General features: G+C 38.0%; 1 protein-coding gene across 1 annotated transcript in view; it reads right to left on the reverse strand.

The window, feature by feature from the left end:
- Nucleotides 1–24,044, reverse strand: part of TASP1 (taspase 1) — an 85,943-nt gene that overhangs the window by 14,853 nt on the left and 47,046 nt on the right. The window contains 2 exon segments of the mRNA XM_054195518.1: nucleotides 3,680–3,790; nucleotides 14,087–14,197. Of these exon segments, the coding sequence (XP_054051493.1) occupies nucleotides 3,680–3,790; nucleotides 14,087–14,197 (222 nt within the window).

Consider the following 24,044-nt stretch of genomic DNA (forward strand, 5'->3'; position numbering starts at 1 on the left):
AATTACATATATACACTGGTATTTTTATACACATACACACGCCTACTAAGCTACAACACAAAATTCAGAAAAAGAGCACATTATTTATATGTTTAGCTCCCATCCAGTAGAGCTTTATAAATTGCCACACTGTATTCTTCCTGCTCTATGTCACAGCCTTTTTTCTTTGTGTTCATTAAGGACGTAATTTGGAAGGGGGGAAAAAGAAAGAAAGAGTAGCTGATCAGAATTCAGTGTTTCATAAAATATTGTAAAATATTTTTTATATTTTTTAATAAAATAGCACTGAAGTATATATTATTCCTTTGGATTACAGGAGGAGTCTTACATGAATTATACAAGATGCCATAAAAAGCTATTTCCAGATACTTCTTTTGAGAGAGACTTTCACATACTGCAAAAAGCATCATTAGGTGGTTCCAAAACTCTTATTCATTCCTATTCCTCAGGTTGTTTTAACATGGTTGATGAAGGTCACAGCGTGCTGAGTACGCTTATCCTTTGAACCATTTATCCCTGCATAGCAATTAACCTGCAGTAGAAGATCAAAGTTTAGACAATCCCGGCAAGACTTGAAGATCCTGACGGATACGTAGATAACATCATAAAAGAAAAATGAACTTCATTTAGGTTTTCATTTAGGATTTCCTCCCCCCGTAATAGATTCGTGACTGATATCGCCAAAGGTCAGTCAAAAACTTTTAGACTGAAACATATTTAGTGCAATGTAACTGCACTCGATGAGCCCAACCCCTCCCTAACACCCTAAAGGTTCAACTGTCAGTGAAAGCATCTATTTTTTGGAGACAAATTTAATCTTATCTTTCCATTTTGAGAAGCTGGGAAACAGTTCAGGCCAAATATCCTCAACATATTATTTCTTTGCCTTCGATAACTCTAGGCATATTCTTTTAAGTTTTTAATACTTTTTTCCTTCTACGTTGTCGACCAAAGACAGCATGTACTAGTGTGAAACGTGGTTATTGCTAGCTATGTCAAGTAGCGGAACTACAACGAAAATCCTAAATTACATACTTATCTGAAGACACTAATTTTACATATTTTCACCCATTTAATAAATTGCTTTCTTGTGATTTGTTTCAATAGTTTAAAAAAAATAAATAAGATCACCCCTGCAATAAAGACATGAGATGTGGTTATTCTATACACTGAGTTCTTCAGTATTACACAACTTATCTTCAACCCAAACAACCCAAATACTAGACACGTTAAATTACACATTAACTCAGCATACACTATAAGGCGGGAAATTTCTGTGGTACAGAAATTTCTTTAGAAATTTCTTTATATCTTTAGAAAATAAAATATCTTTAGAATAAATTGTGCTACATTAATCTTATTTCAGTGGAAAGAAAACCAAAAATCAACGGACAAATAGTCATTACTTATGTATGATATATGGGGTTTTTCTTTATTAATTTTGAGGAAAAAATACTAAATCTTCCGTAATAGGAACATCTGTTCTTACATGAACGACAAACATTAAATGACTAGAAAGATTTCTCTCACTTCCAAACAAAAAAAAAATTGAAAGTTAAGTTGATGTTGTTTGTTCTCATTTAATCAAATTTGTATTTCCATTTTCTTAACTCCCTTTTAGGGATAGAATTTTTGTTGTAGGATGCTATTCCACTAGATCAATAACGTCATAATTATTCCATTCTTAAATCTGAAAACTGTCAATCAAACTTGCAACGTTCTCTGTATGTTTAGCAAGCCCTGCCCTGATTCTGGAGTCAGGATTAGACAGCCTTGGCTTTCAAATAACTGAAAGACAAGAATAAAATGATTGTAAAAGTCTATTTTACAGTCTACTTCAAAAAGACAAGCTCTTCAAGTACTAGCTCAAAAAAATATAACATACAAAAGCTATTCCTAAAACCTTTTCCCAAAATTCCTTTGCTGTCCATCAGAATAATCCCAGAACCACCATCAGAATTGTAAGGCTTCCCCTCCCAAATCTCTGGTTCTTCGTAACAGCAAACTAAACGTACATGAAACTGAGATGACAACAAGATGAGATGTTGACCAAAACCATAAAACACTCATAAACTTCAACTGTTGGGTAGAGAAACACTCATAAACTTCAACTGTTGGGTAGAGAAACATGAATGTTATCGACTGTATTGAGCAAAACTACTTATTGGAGGGAATGACTGAAGGGGGGATCAAGTCGACTAACACAAAGTAGTACATGAGATTTAAAGATTCTTGGCATGCAGACTAGCAAGGTGTCGTATGAGAACAAAACTGAGAGATAACATACACCTCATCCTGTGCAACTATAATAACTTGACCTTAACATCCTGGAAGTCACAGAAGAGACAGCAATAAATACCAGAGCTTGTGTGGGTTAACCCATCATTAAGATTCTATCTGCTGGCTCACCTTTAGCACCCGCTCTGCCTGCTACTCCAGCCTGGCTGTAAGCAGGCAAACTCTGGTGACACAATGGTCAGATTTAGCGTGACAAAAGCAGTAATGAATTAAAACAAAAGGTAAGGTGTCTTTCTAAACAACAGCTGATAGAAAAAAAAAATTATGCATTTCAAGAATTACCAGGTGAGATGCTATGACCTGCCATAATACACAAAGTTAAATTAGGTGATCAAATTTGTCATGGCAGAGCTTAAAAGACATGAAAGCTACTTCAAACCTGACAGTGATTTGTGAAAAACTTGGGGAAACAATAACAAAGCAGAGGATTACACAAAGGAAAAAAACTTTAATTCTGGTAGCATAACGTATATATTAGACAGGTCCACGTGACCGAATACGTAAGCACATGGCATAACCAGACACACATGCCCACATCTGAGGAGCACCACAGGAAAGGAGATGGTACAAGTGTCATGCTGAAGTAATTCATATGCCCCCAGTCACGGGGGCATGACAGTTTGACCACATGACAGTTTACTATAATACTCGTTCTGCTATAAAGCAGCGAGACAGATGAGGATCTTGTTTTCAGAACACAAACAGGGCCGAAGGGCTGCAAAGCTCAGAGCCTCCTTACTGATGGAGGTGAAGTACAGTTTTTTGCTGATGTCAATAAAACCAGCAAGTACTCCTGTCGTCCGCATATGCAAATAGTAACTGTGACTTATCTGAACAGATTTTCCTGGGCATAACAAAAAAAAAAAAAAAAATTAACCATGAAACAACTTCCCTTCCAAATTTTGAATGTATCCTCCAAATTTTCATATTTTGTCCTGCAAAAAGGAGGAACAAAGAACTTTATAGATAGCGTTTTCAGCAAATAAACCACTGAGAAGCAGTAAACAGTCACACCCCTCCAGCATTACCCCTCACTCAAAGTGTGATTTTTTTTTCCTATAAGGAACATACCCTGCCTCGCCACAAGCAACTGTTATTTCTATGCCATGGTTTTAGAAGGATCCCACATAACCCTCTGAATCACATTTCCCCTTAGAAATAATAAGGCAGAAACAATGCTCTTTTCCGCAGTTTTGGAGAACAAACAAGACTAATACTACTTATTTCACTTTCTAGAGTTTTATCATCTCAAACAATTTCAATTCCTTTTTGTTTTCTCTGTGGAGTCTAAACAATGGCAAACGTGCACAGACAGTTTTTAGTTCATCTTGCACTTTGAGTTAGCACCTCGCTCAAGTAAAAACAAGTAAGATTTTCTTACCTAGTAAAGTCGGCTTTTCCTGTGATGATTCAGGCTCTGCTGAACACCTGCAAGACCGAAGAACTATCACACCTCCGAGCACACCATCTTCATTGGCTAGAAAAGGTGAACCTGGGTAAAATTGTTGGGGAGAATTACTTGCAATAGGAGTAGTTCCTTAGGCTTGGTTTTTTTTTATTTTTATTTTTTTTATTTCACTTTCCTGCCTTCCCCCTTTAATCTTCTCACTGTGTTGAAAAGACTGTCAGGTCAACCAGTGCTTTTACAAAGGCATCAGTTTATTTTTTCTAATGTTTAACTTTCTAAACAGCAATCCACTAATCTACCAGTAATCAAAAAAGGAAAAAGAACTATATGGAATAAAAAAAAAATATATTGGAAATTACATTTGTGAATGCAAAACCATTTGTTCTTGGATCAAGGAAGACATAACAATGAAAAAATGGAGCGTCAAGTTGAAAAAATCATGTCTCAATATTTAGTTCTTTCTGTACTATAATTAATATAAAGATGGCCACATATGAAAAGAATCAAGCAAATTTGGGTCACTTTTACAGTTTATTCATTTTTCCCAATTTAAAGCACTTTGTACAGAGACATCATCAAACTGCTATAGCCTGTCTTCCTCGCTGTTTTATGAATATTAGCAGAAAAGCCAAAACACATCCTACTTTTTAAAGTGGCTTTTCTGTTGTTAATTTAAGACACATGATATAAACCATCTTCTATCAGAAGCTGGAAAAGTTTTAAGTTAGCTGAATCACGTCTAAGTACTCGTTTTCTGGTTTGTAATTTGAAATGAGATTCCTACAGTTTTAAATGTGGAAACAATGGTATGATTTACACGTGAGTTAAAATGTCTTGAGCCACAAAATTAACCAAGTTCTTGCACTTAAGCCCAAATAGACCCTACTCACACATTTGTAATACACTGTGATTTAAAGCTGAACACACAATTGCCGCAAGCATTTCAATTATTTTCTTTTAAATAAGTTAGTATACTATGTCTAGTGTACGGACACTGTAAAAGGATTTGTTGGCCACAAGAACTTTAGAGCAGATCTACTCATCAGTCTCCTTCACTTTGCCCACAGCTATTCGTATGATTGAAATTACACCTTTAACACAAATAACAACAAAAAAACCCCAGTAAGAACCAACTTCAAGCTTTACTGTAAGGGAAGCTGTAAGTTTTACCATGTTCTCTCCCAACCGAAGAGCAGCTACAAGGTGGTCATTACAGTAAAAGCCCACATTGCAGGAAGATAATATATGTGATATGCTTAATAAACAGTAATATCTTACTTGACCTAATACAAACAGATATTATCTTAAAGCGCCACCTTCTTTGTGCAAGAACTATTACTATGTACTAATTACACCTACTGTATTACTCATCAACGGCGAACAAATCCCTGTGAACCAAGAATCCAGTCACTCATAACATAATAGACAAGAAAACAGGCAAATAGGTTTGGTTAAAATAGAAGTGCAAGGCTTCGGTAGTTGGAAAGAGTTTTACCACCCAAATCAAAATCTTTTACTCCAAGATGTTAAGTTTATCTCTTCTGCTTTTACTGCATTAACCAAATGCTGGCAAAGTACACGGTATGATTTCTGCAAGCAAACGAACAGAAAAAGTGGTTTTCTCCACAGGGCACACGCATCCTTTAATCTTTATTTCAGAAACTCAGGTATTTCGAAGACAATGTCTTGAACTTGGTCTGCAGACCCGATCTTATACTCAATTGCAAAAATTATTCAGGCTATAAGCCACGCTGCAGTGAAAAGGCATTGCAAACAGACAGAAAACAGTTTGGGTCTGTTTGTGTTTTTGGGGGGTTTCTTATATTTTCTTTTGGCTTTTTTTTTTTTTTTTTTTTAAATAAGCAGCGTTTCTTCTCCTCTTTCAAGGCCTGTGAAAGGTTCTTTCAAAGTTTTAGCAAAAAATACTAATAATCTCTTTAATCAGAAGGGTTTAAAGTGTTCTACCGCCGCAGAACACAGCCAGCAAACAGTATTTAAAGCAGACAGCATATTTAAGGCCATTCTAAAACACTAAGACTGGACGAACGTGTATAAAAACAGACAGCAGCTACTGATGATAGACTTGATGTCACTAACGTCTGGTTTTAGAAATGCTTACATTGGGTTTATCGCTCACTTTTTTTTCCTTTAGTGTTTTTCTTTCTCGCACACTCAGGAAATAGTAGATGAAAGAAAAGTCTGTAAATAAACCAATCACGTTTCTTCATTTTCCTAGTATATTTGTCAACTATGTGCCCTCATCACTGATCAGATTTTCAATAATCTGAATAACTTGCACATGCTAGGCTCTCCCTTTTTAAACTTTAAGAGAAAACCTGGCAGTACATTTCTTTCCGTGTAAAGAGTCTGCAGCAAAACGTGTAACACTCCATTTTCGTCAGAATCCTTTCATTTGTACAGGGATTTCTTTGCAAGAACAAAACATCCGTCGTCTTCAATGGAGTACAGAATGAGAAAAGTAATCACTCAAAGTCTGTGTTTTGCGAGACTTTTTTTTAAAAGGGGTTTGAAAAAAAATAATGTAAAACTTGAGCTTCAAGCACATAAGACAAACTCTTAAGCTTACAGTTTCATCCAAAGAGATGCTCTACCTATACGCGCACCACTAGGCGCACGGAGATCCCTGTTCTGACAGCTTAAATAGCAGGCGTTTATTTCTTTAAACATGCTGTCCTTCCTATTGCCCTAAATACGTACACAATTGTTTTTTGAACCAAGTTACTTCCTCCAATGATTATGCACCATAGGAGCTTTGTTACTAGTCCATAAAATTAAAGGCTTTGAAGTCCATGCTAAACACTCAAAAGCTGGAATACTGACCGTATTAATTCAGCCTTTGCTGAAGTACATTGTCACTCTACTGTTATTTCAACTAGAAAACTCAAGAGGAAGATTAATTTAATAGCACGGCACATGATAAAAGCGTGATAAAGTCCAATTTTAACTTCAGGACTCAGAAAACACACCAGATAGACAAGCAAGAAGCTGACTTCTTTAAGAAAAGCACAAGTTGAGCCCTTGGAATAAGGACAAACATTGGTTATGCCAAACGAAAGCAGGTCTCACTGCACTAACGTTGTAAGAATTGACCATAACGGTATTACTGGGACGATACAGAGAGGAGTGAAATGGCTTAGAGTGACTTGCAGTGGGTAGTTTGTATGGAGTATTAAACCAGGAGATCACGGAATCACGGAATCTTCAGAGTTGGAAGGGACCTCTAGAGATCATCTAGTCCAACTCCCCTGCTAGAGCAGGATTGCCTAAAGCACATCCCTCAGGGCTGCATCCAGGCGGGTCTTGAAAATCTCCAGAGAAGGGGACTCCACAACCTCCCTGGGCAGCCTGTTCCAGTGCTCTGTCACCCTCACTGTAAAGAAGTTTTTCCGTGTATTTGAACGGAACTTCCTATGTTCCAGCTTGTGCCCATTGCCCCTTGTCCTGTCGCTGGGAACCATTGAAAAGAGCCTGGCTCCATCCTCCTTAAACCCACCCTTTAGATGTCTAACAAGTTTGTGTTATGCAAACAAAGCAAAGAAGATGGGATGCACGATCTCTCCTACAGACAGAATTTGCCCAGCGGTGCACAAAATCAAAACCCAGAACCTACAGGCCACCCTCATCTGTAGCACCTCGACCAATATACTACAACACAACGATGAAAACAATGGGATCACATTGGCTTTCTTGCTGCAGCCAGTCATGGTTTGGAGCCATAGCGATACAGATTGAGCCAAAATACAGTTGCAACTCAAGAAATTGCTGGGATTTAGTATTGTCAGCTGAGCTACTGAAGATTTTAAATTATTTTTTTAAAGAACAATGCAGAGCCAACTTTTAACCTTCTACACCATTTTATCATCAGCTGCAGAATGAACATTATTCTGGAAAGGAGAAAGTCTGAAACAAGAACATTTCCCTTCTTCTCACCTCCAAACACAAACAGAAAATGAAGAAACAAACACATAGCCACTTGCAAAACCCCTGCAATGGTTCATGATCTTCTCGCCCACACCACTTCCACGGGCTGTCCAGTTTCCCACTCCTGCTGGAAGTTGCCATCCACAGAGCTGTCAGAAGCAATTTGCGTGGCTACACCCTCATCCGTTCCAATTGCTTTCACCAGCAATTTCAGCTAAAATGTCTCAGTGCAAAATCAGCAACACCGTAGTAGGTGCCTCCAATTCACTGCACTGGCGAAGACGTGGGGAATCAACCTCTAAATAGTGGCAGTACAAAACAACTGCCTATAGTAATAACATTACAGTATTCTACACCTCAGTGAATTCAGAGAGATTGTTTCTCCTCCCCTAAAAAACAGACTCTAAGCCAAGTTAAATACACACTGAACAGCACATTCTTTAAAACAGAGAACTTATTTTATTTTCCAATTAAAGCAATTTTAAAAAAAAAAAGTTAAAAGACGGATTCAAAAATATAGTATCTTTTTAAACAAAGATATTTCTGGATATACAGGCTTGTTACTGAGGATTACAATTATGCTAAAGAGTGTATTTTAACACAGCAATACAGTGCAAATGAGTAGGTTTACGTCAAGCAAAATTCCAGACAGCTGAATGCTATGCACCCATTACTAAATCTGTAAAAATAATGGTAAAAAGTAGTATTATACCATATTTCTAAACAAAATCCATGCACTGTGCACAGGAATGACTTTTAAGTGTTCTCAAAACACTGTGAATTCAAAGGTTAGGAACATATTTCATTAATTTAGTTCTAAAAATCATTTTGTTTGAGAAAAAGAAATAAAAGAGGAGGCTTCTGTAAAAAAAAAACACAATATAAGTAACAGCATTTTTTCATATACATTATAATGGATTGGTATTTAAACAGGAAAAGGTGCAACTGAAATATGGCTATATATATTAAAGCCATAATGGTTTCTCATTAAAAGGAAAAAGTAATCTGTCTCCCACATTCCTACATCATTTTTGTTCTCTCTGTACTCTTAGGAATGATAAATCTTGCTGTACAATTAAAAATTCAGTAAAAGTAAAACAAAATATGCCTACTAGCCAAAAATACAATTTTTTACTGCGATAAAATAGAATTGCTAGACAAATCTTTGATCTAATAGCTTGCTAACGACAAAACTACAAAAACCTGGGACTTTTAATATCATTTTAAGTCTCACGAAACTCATCATTCCTTCCCAGTTACAATGGTGTAACACTGAAGAATTTGGCATGAAAAAATCCAAAGCAAAACTTCAACTACAGCATGAACTAATAATGTTAGCACTCACTGCCCACACCAGAAAGAAGGGGATGGAAATAACAAAGAAGAAACATCTTTCAATGGTTTTTGTTTAATCCTCACCTCTCCCAGTCAGAAAATTATATTTTACAACACGCATTTCCCTCCTTCAAAGCTCAACTATTCTGTTATTGCTAGCTGCCGTACAGAAAGCATTATCAACATTTTATTTATAGATTTTGTATGTTATTGATCTGCAGTAATGGTTTCTTCAAAATAAGCAAACGGGCCCTCATAGCAGCTCCACGTTCACAGATCCCACCGCGTTCTGCAAGAGCAACCGCGATCAAACACCAAGACCCGGGTTCAGCCTCAGACCGGGGACAGAGCAAGCAGATTTCACAAGTGTTAAGGCAAACAATGGCCTCAACGTTCCTCCTTGCCCTGGAGGAACTACAGCTACAAGTGACCAACATTCTTTCTTCTAGATCTCTTGTAAATTAAACCACTCCCATGCTGAAGGTTGCCTACTCCAAAGCATGTGGTTGATAAGATTTCATTTCTGATCCTGTGCTTTTTTCCCCCCATTTGTAGCTACTGGATGGATCCAGCCCAGCACAGATTTGATATTAAACTGTAAAAGAAGTGTTTTATTTACACTTCCCCAGCCGAAGGACTAACCAGCTGTTCATCAGATGTTTTACATTCATACTCTTTCATAGTGGAGAAACCATTACCAGCTTCGTTGTTTACATTAGCTTTCAAAGTCTTCAGAACTTTGCTCTAAACACTGACTGCGGCGTGGTGTAACCAATTAAGTGCTTTAGCATCCCCAAGTTTTAACAGAGCGCAGCTAAACAGTTCTAAATCTTCTCATGCCGTAATGTGAGTGAAATTCAGATTTTTTCAGGTCAATATATAGATCACCACTGGCCATTGTCAGCTTGTGTACAGAACGTGTTTAAAGTGAAGTCGTTTGCCACTCTGCTTCTGCCTCATATTCCACTAAACTTCAAGCGAACAATTTAAATGAACATTAGAGGAGTACATAAGCACTAAAGGAAGCCTGCTTTTAATTTCATGCACCATTATTTGTTAAATGTTTAAGCGCACGCTGTCTGAAACCAGAGATCTTTATATTTTATGATAAGTAAGCTTAATTTAAAACATCTGTTTAGAATTTTTAAAGAAGGTGCATGGAAAAGCACCTGTACTTTCAAGCTTTACAGGTCAGATTATAAGAAATTAAATAACTAAGAATACCGCCATCCAATAAAATCACAATGCTTTTGATAAGGTGAAGCACAGTCAGAACCTAGACCTACAAATCCTCGTGTAACAGCACCGTGTTGTGTTCGTTTTTCAGCTGGTTTTATTGCACAGGTAATGAATAAGCCTATTCAATTGTGTCTACCATCAATACAAACTTGTGAAATTGTAAACTTGCGGCGGATGAAATACGTGAAGCTTCAGGATCACTTCATTCTCTTCCCAAATCTTTTCCTCTGTGTCATGGAGAAGACACAATAATGCTTCCACAGCATCCTTTCTCCGCTACGAAACCACAAAGGATGCCACAAAGCTTAGTGCGAGGCAGCACCGCAGCACGTCAGTATAAAGCAACACCACCACTGTGTAACGACAGTCACTGGCGGTCTTGTAACTGCTTTTAAGCATGATGCTTTTATCCCCACCAACCAGCATAACTCATACTTGGGAAATTCGTGTTCTATGATTCCTAACTGTCCAAACTCTTTCTCCCAAGAGGGGTATGTGACAAAAAATTTCTAAAAGAGAAAATGCATCAGCATTATCCTTCTGCTATTACCTTTCTGCAGACACTGCTCATTTGTGAGCTGAAGCACAACTTAAATACAAAAATAGACAAACACATTTCCACTACGGAAAGAACAAATATCAGATTCCATCTATGTCTTTCAGCTCATTATTTTCTAATACTTTATAAGAAGCTTTAAGGTACAATTCGTAACGCTGCCATTGTTAAAAGCCCAGATTTCCTGCCAGTGAGATGACACAAACATTTACTCTAAGTCTGCATTCCACAAACTTGGCCACATTTGAAAGGAATGATGAGTAACAAGATCCTCTGTTCTTCTGTTTGGAAGGTATCTGTGTTTACAGAACACCATTCTTCGATGGTCCCAAGCCTTTAGCGCTCTTCAACTAAAGATGGATATCTGGATAGCCCATTCGATTTCAAAAAGTTTAAATTTAAATTTCTCTCACCTCCAATTCAACCATCAATTGCGCATTATCCATAGTAAGTTGGCTCTGAGAAAGGATGAGAGAAGCACATCTGCCATTAGTTTGTTCATCACCTGCTGTTTAAACAGCACTCACTGTTTAAGCCAGGCATTCCCTAGCTGGAAGGATTCCCAGGGCCTCTGCGGAGACTCGAAGAGTTCTGTAAACAGGAAGCACCAATCCGATGGCAACTGCCAAAATCAGCTGTTCATCCCTCCAACACAAGTAACGCACATTTTGACTTCTGACAAAACATTCTAAACATTTTAGCTCTGCTTTCTTAAAGTTTTGGGTTGGTTTTTTTTTTTTGGCCTTGCTCCATTATAATTCTGGTGAAAGTTTGACACGACCACAAAATAGGGCTTTTAGAAAGAGTAGCAGGGAAAGAATCCATGCCATCAGCAAGGAGGCTATTAGCCCCTTTTATCCTATTGTTTCACACCGGTAAGAAAACCCGCATCCCACCATATATCCTGAGACGTCAACTAGCTTATCAGCACCTATGAAAATTCAGAGGAAAAAAAAACTATTTAGTATAAGCCTAATGTTTTAAGCGTAATGCATTTTTTCAACTGTTACACTATATTAGCAAGACGTAACTTTGCATTCCATCTTCAGAATTGCCAAGATCCCCCCCAGATTACACGGCTGGCTACAAACTTAGCTTTACGTCACACGTAAACAGTAAGATGTATCTGGTTTGTGAGGTTTTCCTCCATCAGTCTTCACTCATAAGACAGCTGAGGGCAAACTAGATTTTATGCTTTCTAATCAAAACACAGAACCCAAGCACTTCACCTACACAAAAAAAACCCCCACAGATGTATCTTTATTTTTCCCCCCCCCACATCAGCACTGCCCCAAAGTACAACTAAGAAGATAATACACACACATCCTGACAGGCAACAAAAACTTGCAGTGATAAGTTTCTGAAAATACAAGTCAGATCTATTCCTCATTAAAACGTGAAACTTTAAAAAGGAATTATAAAACACTTTTTTTCAAATTTTCTTATAATGAAAAACATTAATTTGGTACTGTCGTTCTTTTCACCTTCCCTTGCTTTATTGGTTTTAGTCTGTTTTCCCAAGGCAATACACCACCACACTGTTAGCCTGATATCTCCGTCTGTGCAGCTCCTCTTTCTCAGCATTGGACAGTTTCAGGTATAACAAAAACTTTAGGAACATTCGATATGTCGTTAAGTCCCATAGAAACATTTTCACATTTTCAGTAAAGTATGTAATGTATGTATCACACACTAACCAGTTAACATTTAAAATAAAAAAATCTGCTATGCAAACTTGTGGCAAAATACGTTTGGACCAAACAGCAAGAGAAGAATTGCATTTTTGCACAAAGTTACCAAAAAGAAAAAAGAAAACCCAGAAAATTCAAAGCAACTCAAAGAAGATACCTCAACTAAAAAGTTCTTGAATTTTCTGTTTTTTAATCGGCCAGTTTCTATTTCATGTGTGTGCGCATACACTAACATGAAATTGCATAAGGATATGTACAATTTGTGCTTGCTTTTAGTACTGCTGTCACAAACAGCACAATCAATTTTGAGAGTATGGACTAAAGATCTGTCTTTCCTGAAGATAGGCCACTTCCATGCAACACCTTCAGAGCAGCGTTACGAATTAGTGAAGCTATCACAAGCACCCCTCCTAAAGGCTTCTCTTGGGTAAATAAATCCCCTCATGTTGTACCACTATGCACTGGAATAAGTGATTAAATACAAAGAGTTGCACGTGTGCTGCTTGGATTATAATCTCTTTGGGGAACATACTGGGGTTACTTTGTTCTGCATTATCAGAGCACCTAGAAATGACTGCAGCGACTGCAATAGAGTAGCAGATTATCAAGTGCAGCCTTCCAGTGCCAAGGTGACTTCCCCTCAGACACTCAAATGTCACGTTGTCAGAAGCAGAGTTTAATATGGATTCAACATTATAAAGAGAAATAAAGAAACGGCAAGACGTCGCTCGCCAAGACCAAGGGCAACGGTTCCTGGGTCCCAAAAAGGTATGCATACGTCCCTCTTTCAGTTCTAATTAAAATACCATAAAAATGAACTTTGGCAATGCAGTGTACAAGAAGTGTTATCCTGTCCCCAAGAAATTCCGAAAGTCAAAACTGGCTGTGGATTCTAAAGCTTCAAGAGTTTTAGGGGCTATAAGTCGATGCAAGTCAACATACATGCCAGAAACATCATTGGAATCCATGCCATCTTCAAAAGTTCAAGCTTATATAGATATTTTAAAATTCCACATTTATGTTTGGGTTATGACTTGAAGATCTATATTCACAAGAAATTAAACATGTATAAATAGTCATGTATAATCCTCTCAAATCAAGGAAAAAAAAATTTCTTTACCTTACAATAGTCTTGAATGAAGTCTACTTCACTTTTTCAATAAATTAATTTCATCATGTAATTAGCAAACCAGAATCTGTCTGTCCAAAGCATTTAATTCGAACATGCAGTGGTTTTGAGGCCTATTATATTTAAAAGGGTTAACATGATGAATAATTCTTATTAATGCTCCTAAACCACCAATTCTAAAATATGCAATTGTACACCACAGGCAGTGACTCAGGCAGGAAATTCTTTCTTCAAACCTCTCCGGGTATTCTATGACTCACATAACAATTGAGATATTTCCAAGGGTTTTCCTTTAGATTTCCTAAAATATTCTTCTGTAGTTTGATTTAACATTTTTTAGATGTAACGCGACGCTAAATTTGAAGCCAACTGCAACATAAGGCTTTAGCAGAAATCACAAAAATAAGTATCTTTATTTTATTTAATAGGGTTAATTGCATTTTAAGGGATCTTATGCAATGTTTAGGCAATTAGCACCATATACTTACCAATAAACTTGTTTTGCATAGTCTCTAGGAGAGCTTGGTGGGCATCTTCTGTTTGCAAAGCACACGAACATTCTCTGGCCAGTATGGTTCGGACAAGGTGCTCTCCACAACCTAAAGAAATATTAAGATTGGGAATAGTCAAAATTCAGGTACCACTTATGAAAAAAACTCTGTCATTACTTTACATCATCCTAGCCAAATTTAAAAAAAAATTAAAAAAAAAAGAGATGCCCATGACAGGTTTCTGACATATTTTTATTTTTTAGAGAGTGATCCTGAGTCACACGAAAATTCAATGACGTCAGCAGTTTTTCTCACAACTTCCCTGAAATTTCTACTGGATGAAGTCATAAACCAAAACAGGTTAAGTGCAGAAAGAAGAAACAGAAATAGCGAGAACAAAGAGCGAGACTGTGTCTGACTTTTCATCTTTATCCAGATCCTGCAATTCTCTCTCAAAGAATCCACTTAATAATCGTTCTCACAGGAATGATCCTTGGATGCAACTCTCTTCAAACCAAGAACACCTTTAGTGAACGCCACAGTAACTCCTTTGCACCACGTAATCTTCTATTTAGACCATCTGATTTTAGCCTTTTGTCAACAAAGGAATACGTGAATTTATTTATGCTTTTTTGACAGGGTGGCTGCTCATTGGACTCCTAATAAAAATTCACGTAATCTTTAAAGGTTTTTCTTTAAGAAACTAAAAAGCTCTAGCAAACAACCACTTATTGCATCAGTGCTTTCTGTAACTATCCCCTGAAACCTGTTGATGACGCAGACAAATTGGTCATTAGTGCTACTCTTACTCTGTAGGAGGGCTTTCACACCTGCTGTGTTTCTCCCACGCTCTTTTCCATTCCTGTAATGTCCTTTGGGACATACAGCTGTCACCAAATGGTACAGTGCATGTTTATTGGATGAAAGTTTTCCTGGACAGGGAAACACGTTGGTGATACCTTCTGCACACATACAAAAATCATTATACCATGGTGCCTCCCATTTGTTGACGCTTTCCCTCTAAGGTAAAGGAGCAGATGAACCAGCTAGAAGAGGGCTAACCAAGCACCAGTTAAACTGAAACGTGTTATCCCAGTTAGGAAAAAAGGAAAAAACATGATTAACTAATTTAACAGCTGTAATATGATTTTAATTATCTAAATTGACTTGATTATAGTTGGATCAGGTTTGTAACTTCAGCACATATCAGGGCCTAAAACTGCATTAGACACCAGAATATATATAGAGGTCAAATATAGTCAATTCCCAATTATCTATATATATTTCTAGCAAATTTCTCATTAACCATGACAAGACGCAAGCACTGTGCTGGTTCCATACAAAAGTCAGCTATAATCCAGTTGGACTTATTAGCTTAGGTGCAGGACAACAGAAATACACCTGCGCAGCTTGCAGAGACAGTTTATGGCTGGAAACAATCTAGCTGCTTTCACATGGCAGAGAGCCGGAGCTGGTAAGACAGCAGACCTAAGCTGGCTTCAGACAAAGGCAGCTCAGTCTCCACGGATAACATTCACTTTACTGGAACCACTAACAAGCCTGGAACAGAGAAAACTGAGCGGCTCTGGCTGAAGCCGGCCTAGATCTGGCACAAAGAAAGAACTAATAAATAAAGCCAACCCAAACTGGCTCCGGTGCAGCCTGCTGAGCATCTCAATGCTGCGCTTTCCGGCACGCTGAGCTCAGAGCCCTGACCGGTTTGGGCACAACGTTGCATGAATTCACATCGGCAGGTCTAGCGCCGTGTCTCGGAGCTACTCACAGACTGGCTTCTGGTTCTTGCCACCGTATGTAAGACCTAATTAACATGGCAGCCTACTCCAAGAACATCTCTTTCTGGTCACTTCTCACACAATTACATCCTTCCCCTTAAAGGCAAAGTGAGTTTACAAATGCTGTTCTTCAAACACTGCTAAAGGGCGGGGGGGGTGGGGGTGGAAAAGGACCCCTCAACCCAGCATTTCCAGGATTAAAAAAAAGCAACAAAAAAACCCCTATGGAGCATTATATACGCATTAGGTATTAGAGAATAAGCCCAGGGACCAGATTGCAGAAAAATTGTGTACACATGTCCTAAAAGCCTGGTATCTTCAATCATCAAAATTACACCTTAGTCTTCAGTTATGTACTCCTAATGCGCAACGTCTCCTTATTGATTTTATTCAGTTAAACTGAATTGTTTGAAGCGAGGTACTGGGCCATTGAATCTACATATAATTGGCACTGCAGAAAGACACCAAATTCTCTGTACAGCAAACATTGCGTAATAAACCAGTTATAAATCTAGAGGAAAATGAAAGAGCTGAAATGCTACAACAATTACACAGCAAAGGGAGGCAGCTCTTGAAAGCACAAGAAAAAAAGTGTTTTCATTGAGACTTCCAAGCTCTGGAGTTATTGAGAGAAGTGTCCTGGTCAGGATATTATCTTCAAGAGGCTCACACGCTCCAGTGTCCTCAACACCTGCTTACAGGAGGGTCTCTCCATTCATTGCCTCGTTACTTCCATGCTCCAAAGCTTTTGTCCACAATAGAATTGAGAGTTATCTAATATTTATTGAAGACAAAGTAATGTGCAAAGAACACGCAGAAATGGCAAGATGCATTTTACCCATAGAATATGGCTATATTTTGCCCATAGAACATGGCTATCACGTTTCGGTTTTTTTACACTAAGAAAATGTAATCATTATGAAGTTTTGCTGTAAAGAATAAAACTAAACAAGCATATGCTCCAGCAAAAACTTAGCAAGTTGATTTTTTTCTTGAAAAGAACCTGTTAACACCTTTAAATATAATATTTAGACCCTATGTGAGGTAAAAAGCATGGGACTTACTTAGAATGCAAATCGAGCAAATGAGACACAAAAATCAGAGTGAGCCTATGCCTCTCGTATGCATCAAGTAATAAAACCAGATGTTACAACTTCACAATTTTTAAGTAATTCCTAAATTGGCATCAAAAAGACAATAGCCATTTTTTAGCATGATGTATAATGTTATTTTCCCCCCCAAGAGAATGACTTTATTGAAGAGTTCCCATAACATCAAGTCTGCTACGCAAAAAAAATTAAGAGAGAGAAAACTTAATATGGGTTAAGAACAGCTGCAGCCCGCTGATGTGATCCAGGATCAACCACAACGAAAGCAGCCTTGCGATTCTACTAACACATCACACATCTCTACATCCCCACAGACAAAGTCATTTCTTTTTGTCATATTTATGTCAACCTATAAGGCAGCGAACTTACAGACCGCTGCTGGCAGTGTATGTAAAAATCTTTCAACACATCACATGCCAGCAATCTGCAGGGACAGATAACTAATGAAAATAATCCCCTCGTTTCAAAAAGAAAAAAATGTTACTGCAGTTTTTGATGTAGGAACATCTATTTTTGAATAAGAAAAACAACTAAGCAGCGTTTCACATATTTTGACCAGATAAAGGCTGGGAAAAAGAATTACCCTAATTATTCCAATAGACTTGCCCTTCCTATTATCTCAAGTTAGAAGCAAACACTAGAGCATGAACTGCTTTGTAGGTTTAGCAGACCTGTATGTCTCTATAGTCTCAAACTGGGAAAACTCTCTAGATAATATTAGGGCTAGACACAAAATAAATGTATACAGAATTACTGTAATCAAAACCTAATTTATAACTTACAGTGTAAAGTTGTGGGCTCAAATTTATAGTTCCATTCACTTGTAATCTAACCACCGGCATTAGCCGACTTCCGAAAAGGTTTTATTAACGTGACTCAAGACAACAACTACAGTCAAAGCTACTTTAACGCATTTCCAAATCATGCACATAAGCTGATGAAAATGTAAATCTGGTTCATTTGCTTAACTATCTCACATCATACCACATTTAACTGTATGTGTTATTATACTTCGAGGTTTTTCACTGAATAAGAATGAAACCAAACCAACTGGGACTCCTAATAAGAATTTTTCAATTCTACGTTGAAGTCTCAAACGCACTTGTTTTAGTAAATTTCCTGTAAACAGAGCTTAAATCATTTCATTATCCTTTCCCAGTTAAGATGATGACTCCTTCGGTAACCTGAAGCTCATTATATCTCAGAGACAAAGGCTTTGCAATGACAGATCAAAGCTTCCATAAGCCTTCGCACAAGAGTGACTCAAATGGAGATGACTATCTGGAAAACTGGGTTAAATTAGTGCTTCTCACTGTTTCACATAGTAAACAAATTATTTTTGTGCAAACACCACGCTGCCTACTCATAACCCAGCTGCTGACAAAAAATACTACTGTTGGAACTACTGTTGTCTATGTTTGCAGGGGTAAGTACAGTTAGTTGTCCTCCTCTGGGATCGCTGCTGGCAACGTATCTACAGGAAATGTATATTCTACTTTGATAAATAAATAGATAAATACAAAGACAGATAAAGATTACCATTTTGATGCAAGTTTCTCGCCTCCTAGGTTAAAGGGAACTAGGTTTAAAACCCAGATTCCTAAAGGCACATGGCACCACCAAGCACCTATGACAAGGAAAGCAAAGAAGGATACGGCTCAACAGTCATAGCACATTTATCTTGCCCTCGAACTAATAGGTTTGGTGAGAACCACCAAACCCCACACCTGTCTTCAACTAGAAGTTCAAAACCTTGTCTGAAAACCACTTGGAGATCATACAGAAAACCTCTGGAGATCATACAGAAAGCATCAGGACTGATTTTCAGAGACACATATCATCTTGGATCATGCTTTTAACGCAGTGTTTCTTTCAAAGTGCAAAGCTGACCAACAGTGAAATATGACTTCCCTTTTCTGTGAGTATTTATATGTGTAATTTTTGAAAATTATACCACTTTTCCTATTCAGACACTCATCGATTCATACAAGATCCCCACAAGAACAATCTGGGAATCTATAAACCTTTTTTTTTCTATAATCTCTTTTTTCTTCTGTTATCCTATTATAACTTAACAGTTATATATGTATCAGTAGTCCTCTCAAGTTACTATTTCAGCCAAAAATAGCATAGAGAAGCACAAAGCCCTGAACAGGCATTTTTTGAGCTTCAAGCACTGCAAGATGGTCGTTCCTGCGCTCCACACCCCATGCACCAGATGTTGCTGATTAGTGAATCACAGATCAGGCAAACCAGAAGTACCTGTTATGTTGTACAGAGCTGTACAACAAGCGAGATACACGCCTTCCTCCAGAGGAATGAGAGACAGGAACCCATCACGGAAACCTGTTACTATGCTGACAAACGACAATAAATTTTCCGCTGTCATTCACAATTCTAGTAGCGAGCAGATTCTCTATAAAGCAACTCTTTGGTACCCGAATATCAGTATAGGCACAAGACAAGAAATGTATCAAAGTTGTATATCTTAGCCAGAATAAATGTGAACTGTACACCTTACTGACCCATTTAAAGATTTAAGAATTTTTTTGTTACAGTCCGTAAAGTTACATAGAAGTACATACCCCGATTCACAATTTCAATGTTTTCTGCATATACCTGATCACCTCAGTAATGAACAAAGCTCAGCGAGTTTTATGAGCATATGAACCACCAGCCATTAATGCCACAGAGCCAGGCCCAGTCTTTGCATTTCAAGTACTGTTTAGCTGGATGCATATATCGGTCTTTAAGCTCTTTTTGAACGTTTTGTTCTGTTCAGCTTGTCAGTAAATGAAACCAATGGAATGCAATAGCACAGCACCGGATAGGTACACACTGCAGCACGGTAGCCACAGAGACAATCCAGATGCTGCTTGTGAAAGCGTCAAGTTGCTGAACTGAGAAAACAGACAAGTCAGTAACGTAAAAGCTAGAGCTTAAAATTTCGTATTTTTCCTGCCTAAGTGATCTTTAATAGCTCTATTCTGTAGTAAGTTGCTAGTTAGCCTATGCACAACTTTCACAACAACCGAGCTACTAGGGCTTTTTTGCGGGTTTGGTTGCTGGTTTGTGGTTGGTTTTGTTTTTGTTTTTTTTTTTTACAATTGTTAACATCTTTGATTTTCAGCTATTACATTGGACACTATTTTACGCTGCATACTATTTTGAAGGAAGGTAAGAAATCCAAGCTATAATATTTAAATTTTAATCTAGCCCTCTGTACCAAACAGTAACTAATCAATTCATAGGTTATACAAACCTTAACTTGCTATAGACCTTGGTCCTTAATTTGAGCTTCGTGCAAGAAACTAAGGATGAAATCACTGCGTTTTCCTCAGCCTAGTGACTTCTCCATTAGATTTCTAATGCTTGAAATAACCACAAGAAGAAGGGGAAGAACCCAGCACAATGTAAGCTGAACATCCCATACAATGCGTGCTCTGCATCTTACAATGTTCTACCAATAGACCCAGGATGGCAAGCGAAAGGAGGGCCTTCTGCAAAGCAAGGGCCTCCGAGCAGCGTGTCAGAAAGAAATTGTTTTTCTGCTTCTTTTGATGGGAGATGCTTTCAAGTCAGGAAATTAGAAACAGGTGTGCCAGAGGGCACACACACATCCATGCACCACACTGAAAAACAGGCGTTTTCAATTTTCAGACATGAAAGAGACTCCTGTTGAATGGAAGGAGAAATGAAAATCTTGCTTGCTTTCTGCAAGCCATAAGAAGAGAGCTTATGGAGCTTTGACAAGCTGCCGGAGCCTGTCTAGCTGTTGAAACATACAGCACCTCAACACAAAGTGCTGGAACTTGTTTTAAAGGAGTACAAAATGGAAACTTGCATTACTCACATTCATGCGAGAATGGAAAAATTAATCTAGTTTACTCCCCTGCCAAAGTATGACTCTTCTCTTTTCAGAAGTTAAAGATAGAAGTTACAGGTTTTCTGTATCTTATTATCTATTCCATACAGCAGAGTCTGAACCTGGGCCTGTTAAGTTGTTTCAACTCTGATGTTGTTATTTTCAGTTCAATAGCAGCGCCCAGAATAGAAGTGTCAGTTAACAAGTTAAAAACCAACTATTTCTGCTTTATTTGCCAAATAGCTTCTAATTATGCCTAACGGAAGACAGTGCAACCTGTATTTTGGTAAGCTCTGGTTGTCATTACCAGCATCTCCAGAAAGAGCTGACCAAAAGCTTGCAAGCCAATGATTTTAAAAAACAAAATACAGTACAATAAAAATATCTGGCTGGTAAGTTACTGATACATATTAAAATAAAAATTTAAAGTCGAATTCTGAAAAGACATTAAATGCTACAGTCTGGCATAATGCATGAGAGTACTCAATTAAAATTGCATAACTTTTAGCTTTTTGTACTCCTATCAGCTGCTGCATCTTGCCTTCAAACTAGCAGGGGAAATTTTTAACTTACTGACCTGCTGCCAGGAAGAACACCTGCAAACAAAGTCCTGTCCAATTCCTAAAGCATTGATCCTAGAGAGATCAATGGAGCACATTCTTGTTGGAGAGAGAAAAAGCCTTAGATGATTTAAGTTCCAAACTAACGAACACCTACAAAGAATACGCAAATGGAAATTTTCCCAAAAGGTTGTAACTTCAGTAAATTTGGGTAGGTTTCAAAGATAACAAAAGACAACTTCAACATCCAGACAAACCGTGTTTCAAGTATCTTCTCTAAAGAAAGCTGGGAAAACACTTTCTATATCTTTAATTTTATAATATGGGCAAAATAAACTAAAATCGCTCTGAAGAACAACTCATCCAGCTTTTCTACAATTTTACAGAGAAGAGGAAAAAAAAAAAAGGCTGAAGCGTTAAAACATGCCAAATGTATTAATCCTTCACTTCTAAATACTGGGAAATGCCAGATAACTTTAACTATTAAAAAAGCTATTTGTTTCAATTATCATGAACAAGAAGAATTTCAGATATACCTCCAAGAGAGGTTAGAATGAAGAATAAATAGTTCCATTAAAGTGGATGTGTATTTTACATTCCCCTTTCCATTTAATATATTTTGAAAGATTAACTTCAGTTAAACTGAAAAGGAAAAAGCAAATTACTTCTTGCCTAGTCTTTGATGAGAAGCTTTGTTGCGATTGATTTCTTTGTAAAAATACTACACCTTTCCAAGTACATCACTTTTGTCAAACTAAATTTACAGGAAAGGAAATAAGACAGTAGCTTATCTGTTAGCTAACTAAATGTATACAACCATTTTCTCCCAATCACAGAAAAATGTTTAAGACATAAAAAGAGAGCTCGGTTTGCTGCTGTCTCCATTTCGCTTTGTATCATTGCATCTATTTGAAGCCATTTGGGAAGGTACGGCAAATAGGAATGGGACTAACAGTGTCCAGAGAAGGAGACGGTGCTGCACGGCTGGCTGCTGCCCCGGGCTATGAAGACACCGCTTGGTGTGCAGCGGGCCTTCTGAAGCAGACTACCACTTCTAAAATGCCCGTGTAAGTTCATGCTTACAATATATTATTACGTTAAGTCCAATTCAAATTTCAAGAGGCAATAAGCACTCTTTGACTGCTGCATCCTTCCAGTCGTGCTTCAAAACAACCCCTCCGAAGGCAATTCAAACAACCATCCCGATGATTTTGTGGACAAACCCCTCGGCTTTGAACGCTGTGGTGCCGTGTTTAATTGACTGCTTCTTAACGCTACCATTCCCACAAATCATCTCTGCCTCTTGCTTCCTCTCTCTTCACACAGCCTCGTGGTGGGAGTAAGTTAGCTCAGACGCCACATGCTACAGCAACTGAAGCCTCCAAACGGCATCTGGACACAAAGCCTGAACTCTTGACAGAAGCATTCACTTCAGGGGTAAATACTGATGTGTCTGGAGATAGACCTCTTTCTTCCTCTACCCTCTGGTTCACTGGAACAATGACATAACTCTTCTCCATATGCAGCTGCTTCATCTGTGATGCATTACATTACCTATTATTCCCCAAATTTTACAGGACCAGACTGATTTTCAGAGATAATACATATTTCTACAAGGAGACGAACTGTACCGTAATATCTGTCTCACATAGTGTAGCTCAAACATCTATACAGGATACAAGATTTGTGTGCGAAATTGGAGCATGGACTCAGAAGGACACAGGCCAGACAGACAAGTGGCACCTGCCCAGGTATCAGCAATCCCTGGATTCCAGCGCAGCCACTACTGCCCTCACACATGGGCAAAGTCCCCAAAGCCAAAGTCCCACATCACAAGCCAATTCATTGGCATTAAAGCTTCCTTGAAAAATATTTACTACACAGATTTACACATCACTGTGGTTCCTGTCGAAAATGGGTTTTCAAATAAGAATTTACAGTTCAGTGGCTTCCATAAGGAGAGACCGAAATGCTGGCTGAGGACACAGCTCAGCAACAAACTTAGTAAGCACAAGCCATCTCTCCATAGGTGCCATTTCCTATTCCACATTACCTATTCCATTTTGCCAGCAAAAGCATTCATGGGGCACACAATGGACTGGAAAGAAGAACAGATATGAACAAAAAGTAAAAGTCTGAGCAGGAAAAGGCAAGGGGGAGGAAGAGTGAATACACTTATTTCCTTACTGATAAGGATTTCGAAAATGAGAGAACCCTCCTTCAGCAGGGGGCCTGGACTATATGATGTCCAGCGGTTCCTTCCAAGTCAAACAATTCTTCACAACACAGAATATGCTATTTTTCACTTCATGGAATGATGCATCGTATATAAGTATGTATATCCAACACAGCTTTTAAAGTATTTTGATGTAATCCCTAAAATGCCTTTATGAGAACAGAGGCTGCTGCTTTTGACCAGTGACCTTAAGAGCCAGACCTTTAGGATCTTGGTGAATTCACCAACACAAGAAATTGTTAAGGGGTTCAGGCACATTCTGCCTATTTACACAGAATACATCCAGTCTGTGTAAGTATTTCTAAAACATCATTACCTGTATCTGATTTTCATTCAGTAAGGAATAGACTCCGGGCAAGAGAGAAGAGCAAGACATCATTGAAAGACTGTTC

The sequence above is a fragment of the Rissa tridactyla genome, chromosome 3 (assembly GCF_028500815.1).
Source record: "Rissa tridactyla isolate bRisTri1 chromosome 3, bRisTri1.patW.cur.20221130, whole genome shotgun sequence".
NCBI classification, from domain to species: domain Eukaryota; kingdom Metazoa; phylum Chordata; class Aves; order Charadriiformes; family Laridae; genus Rissa; species Rissa tridactyla.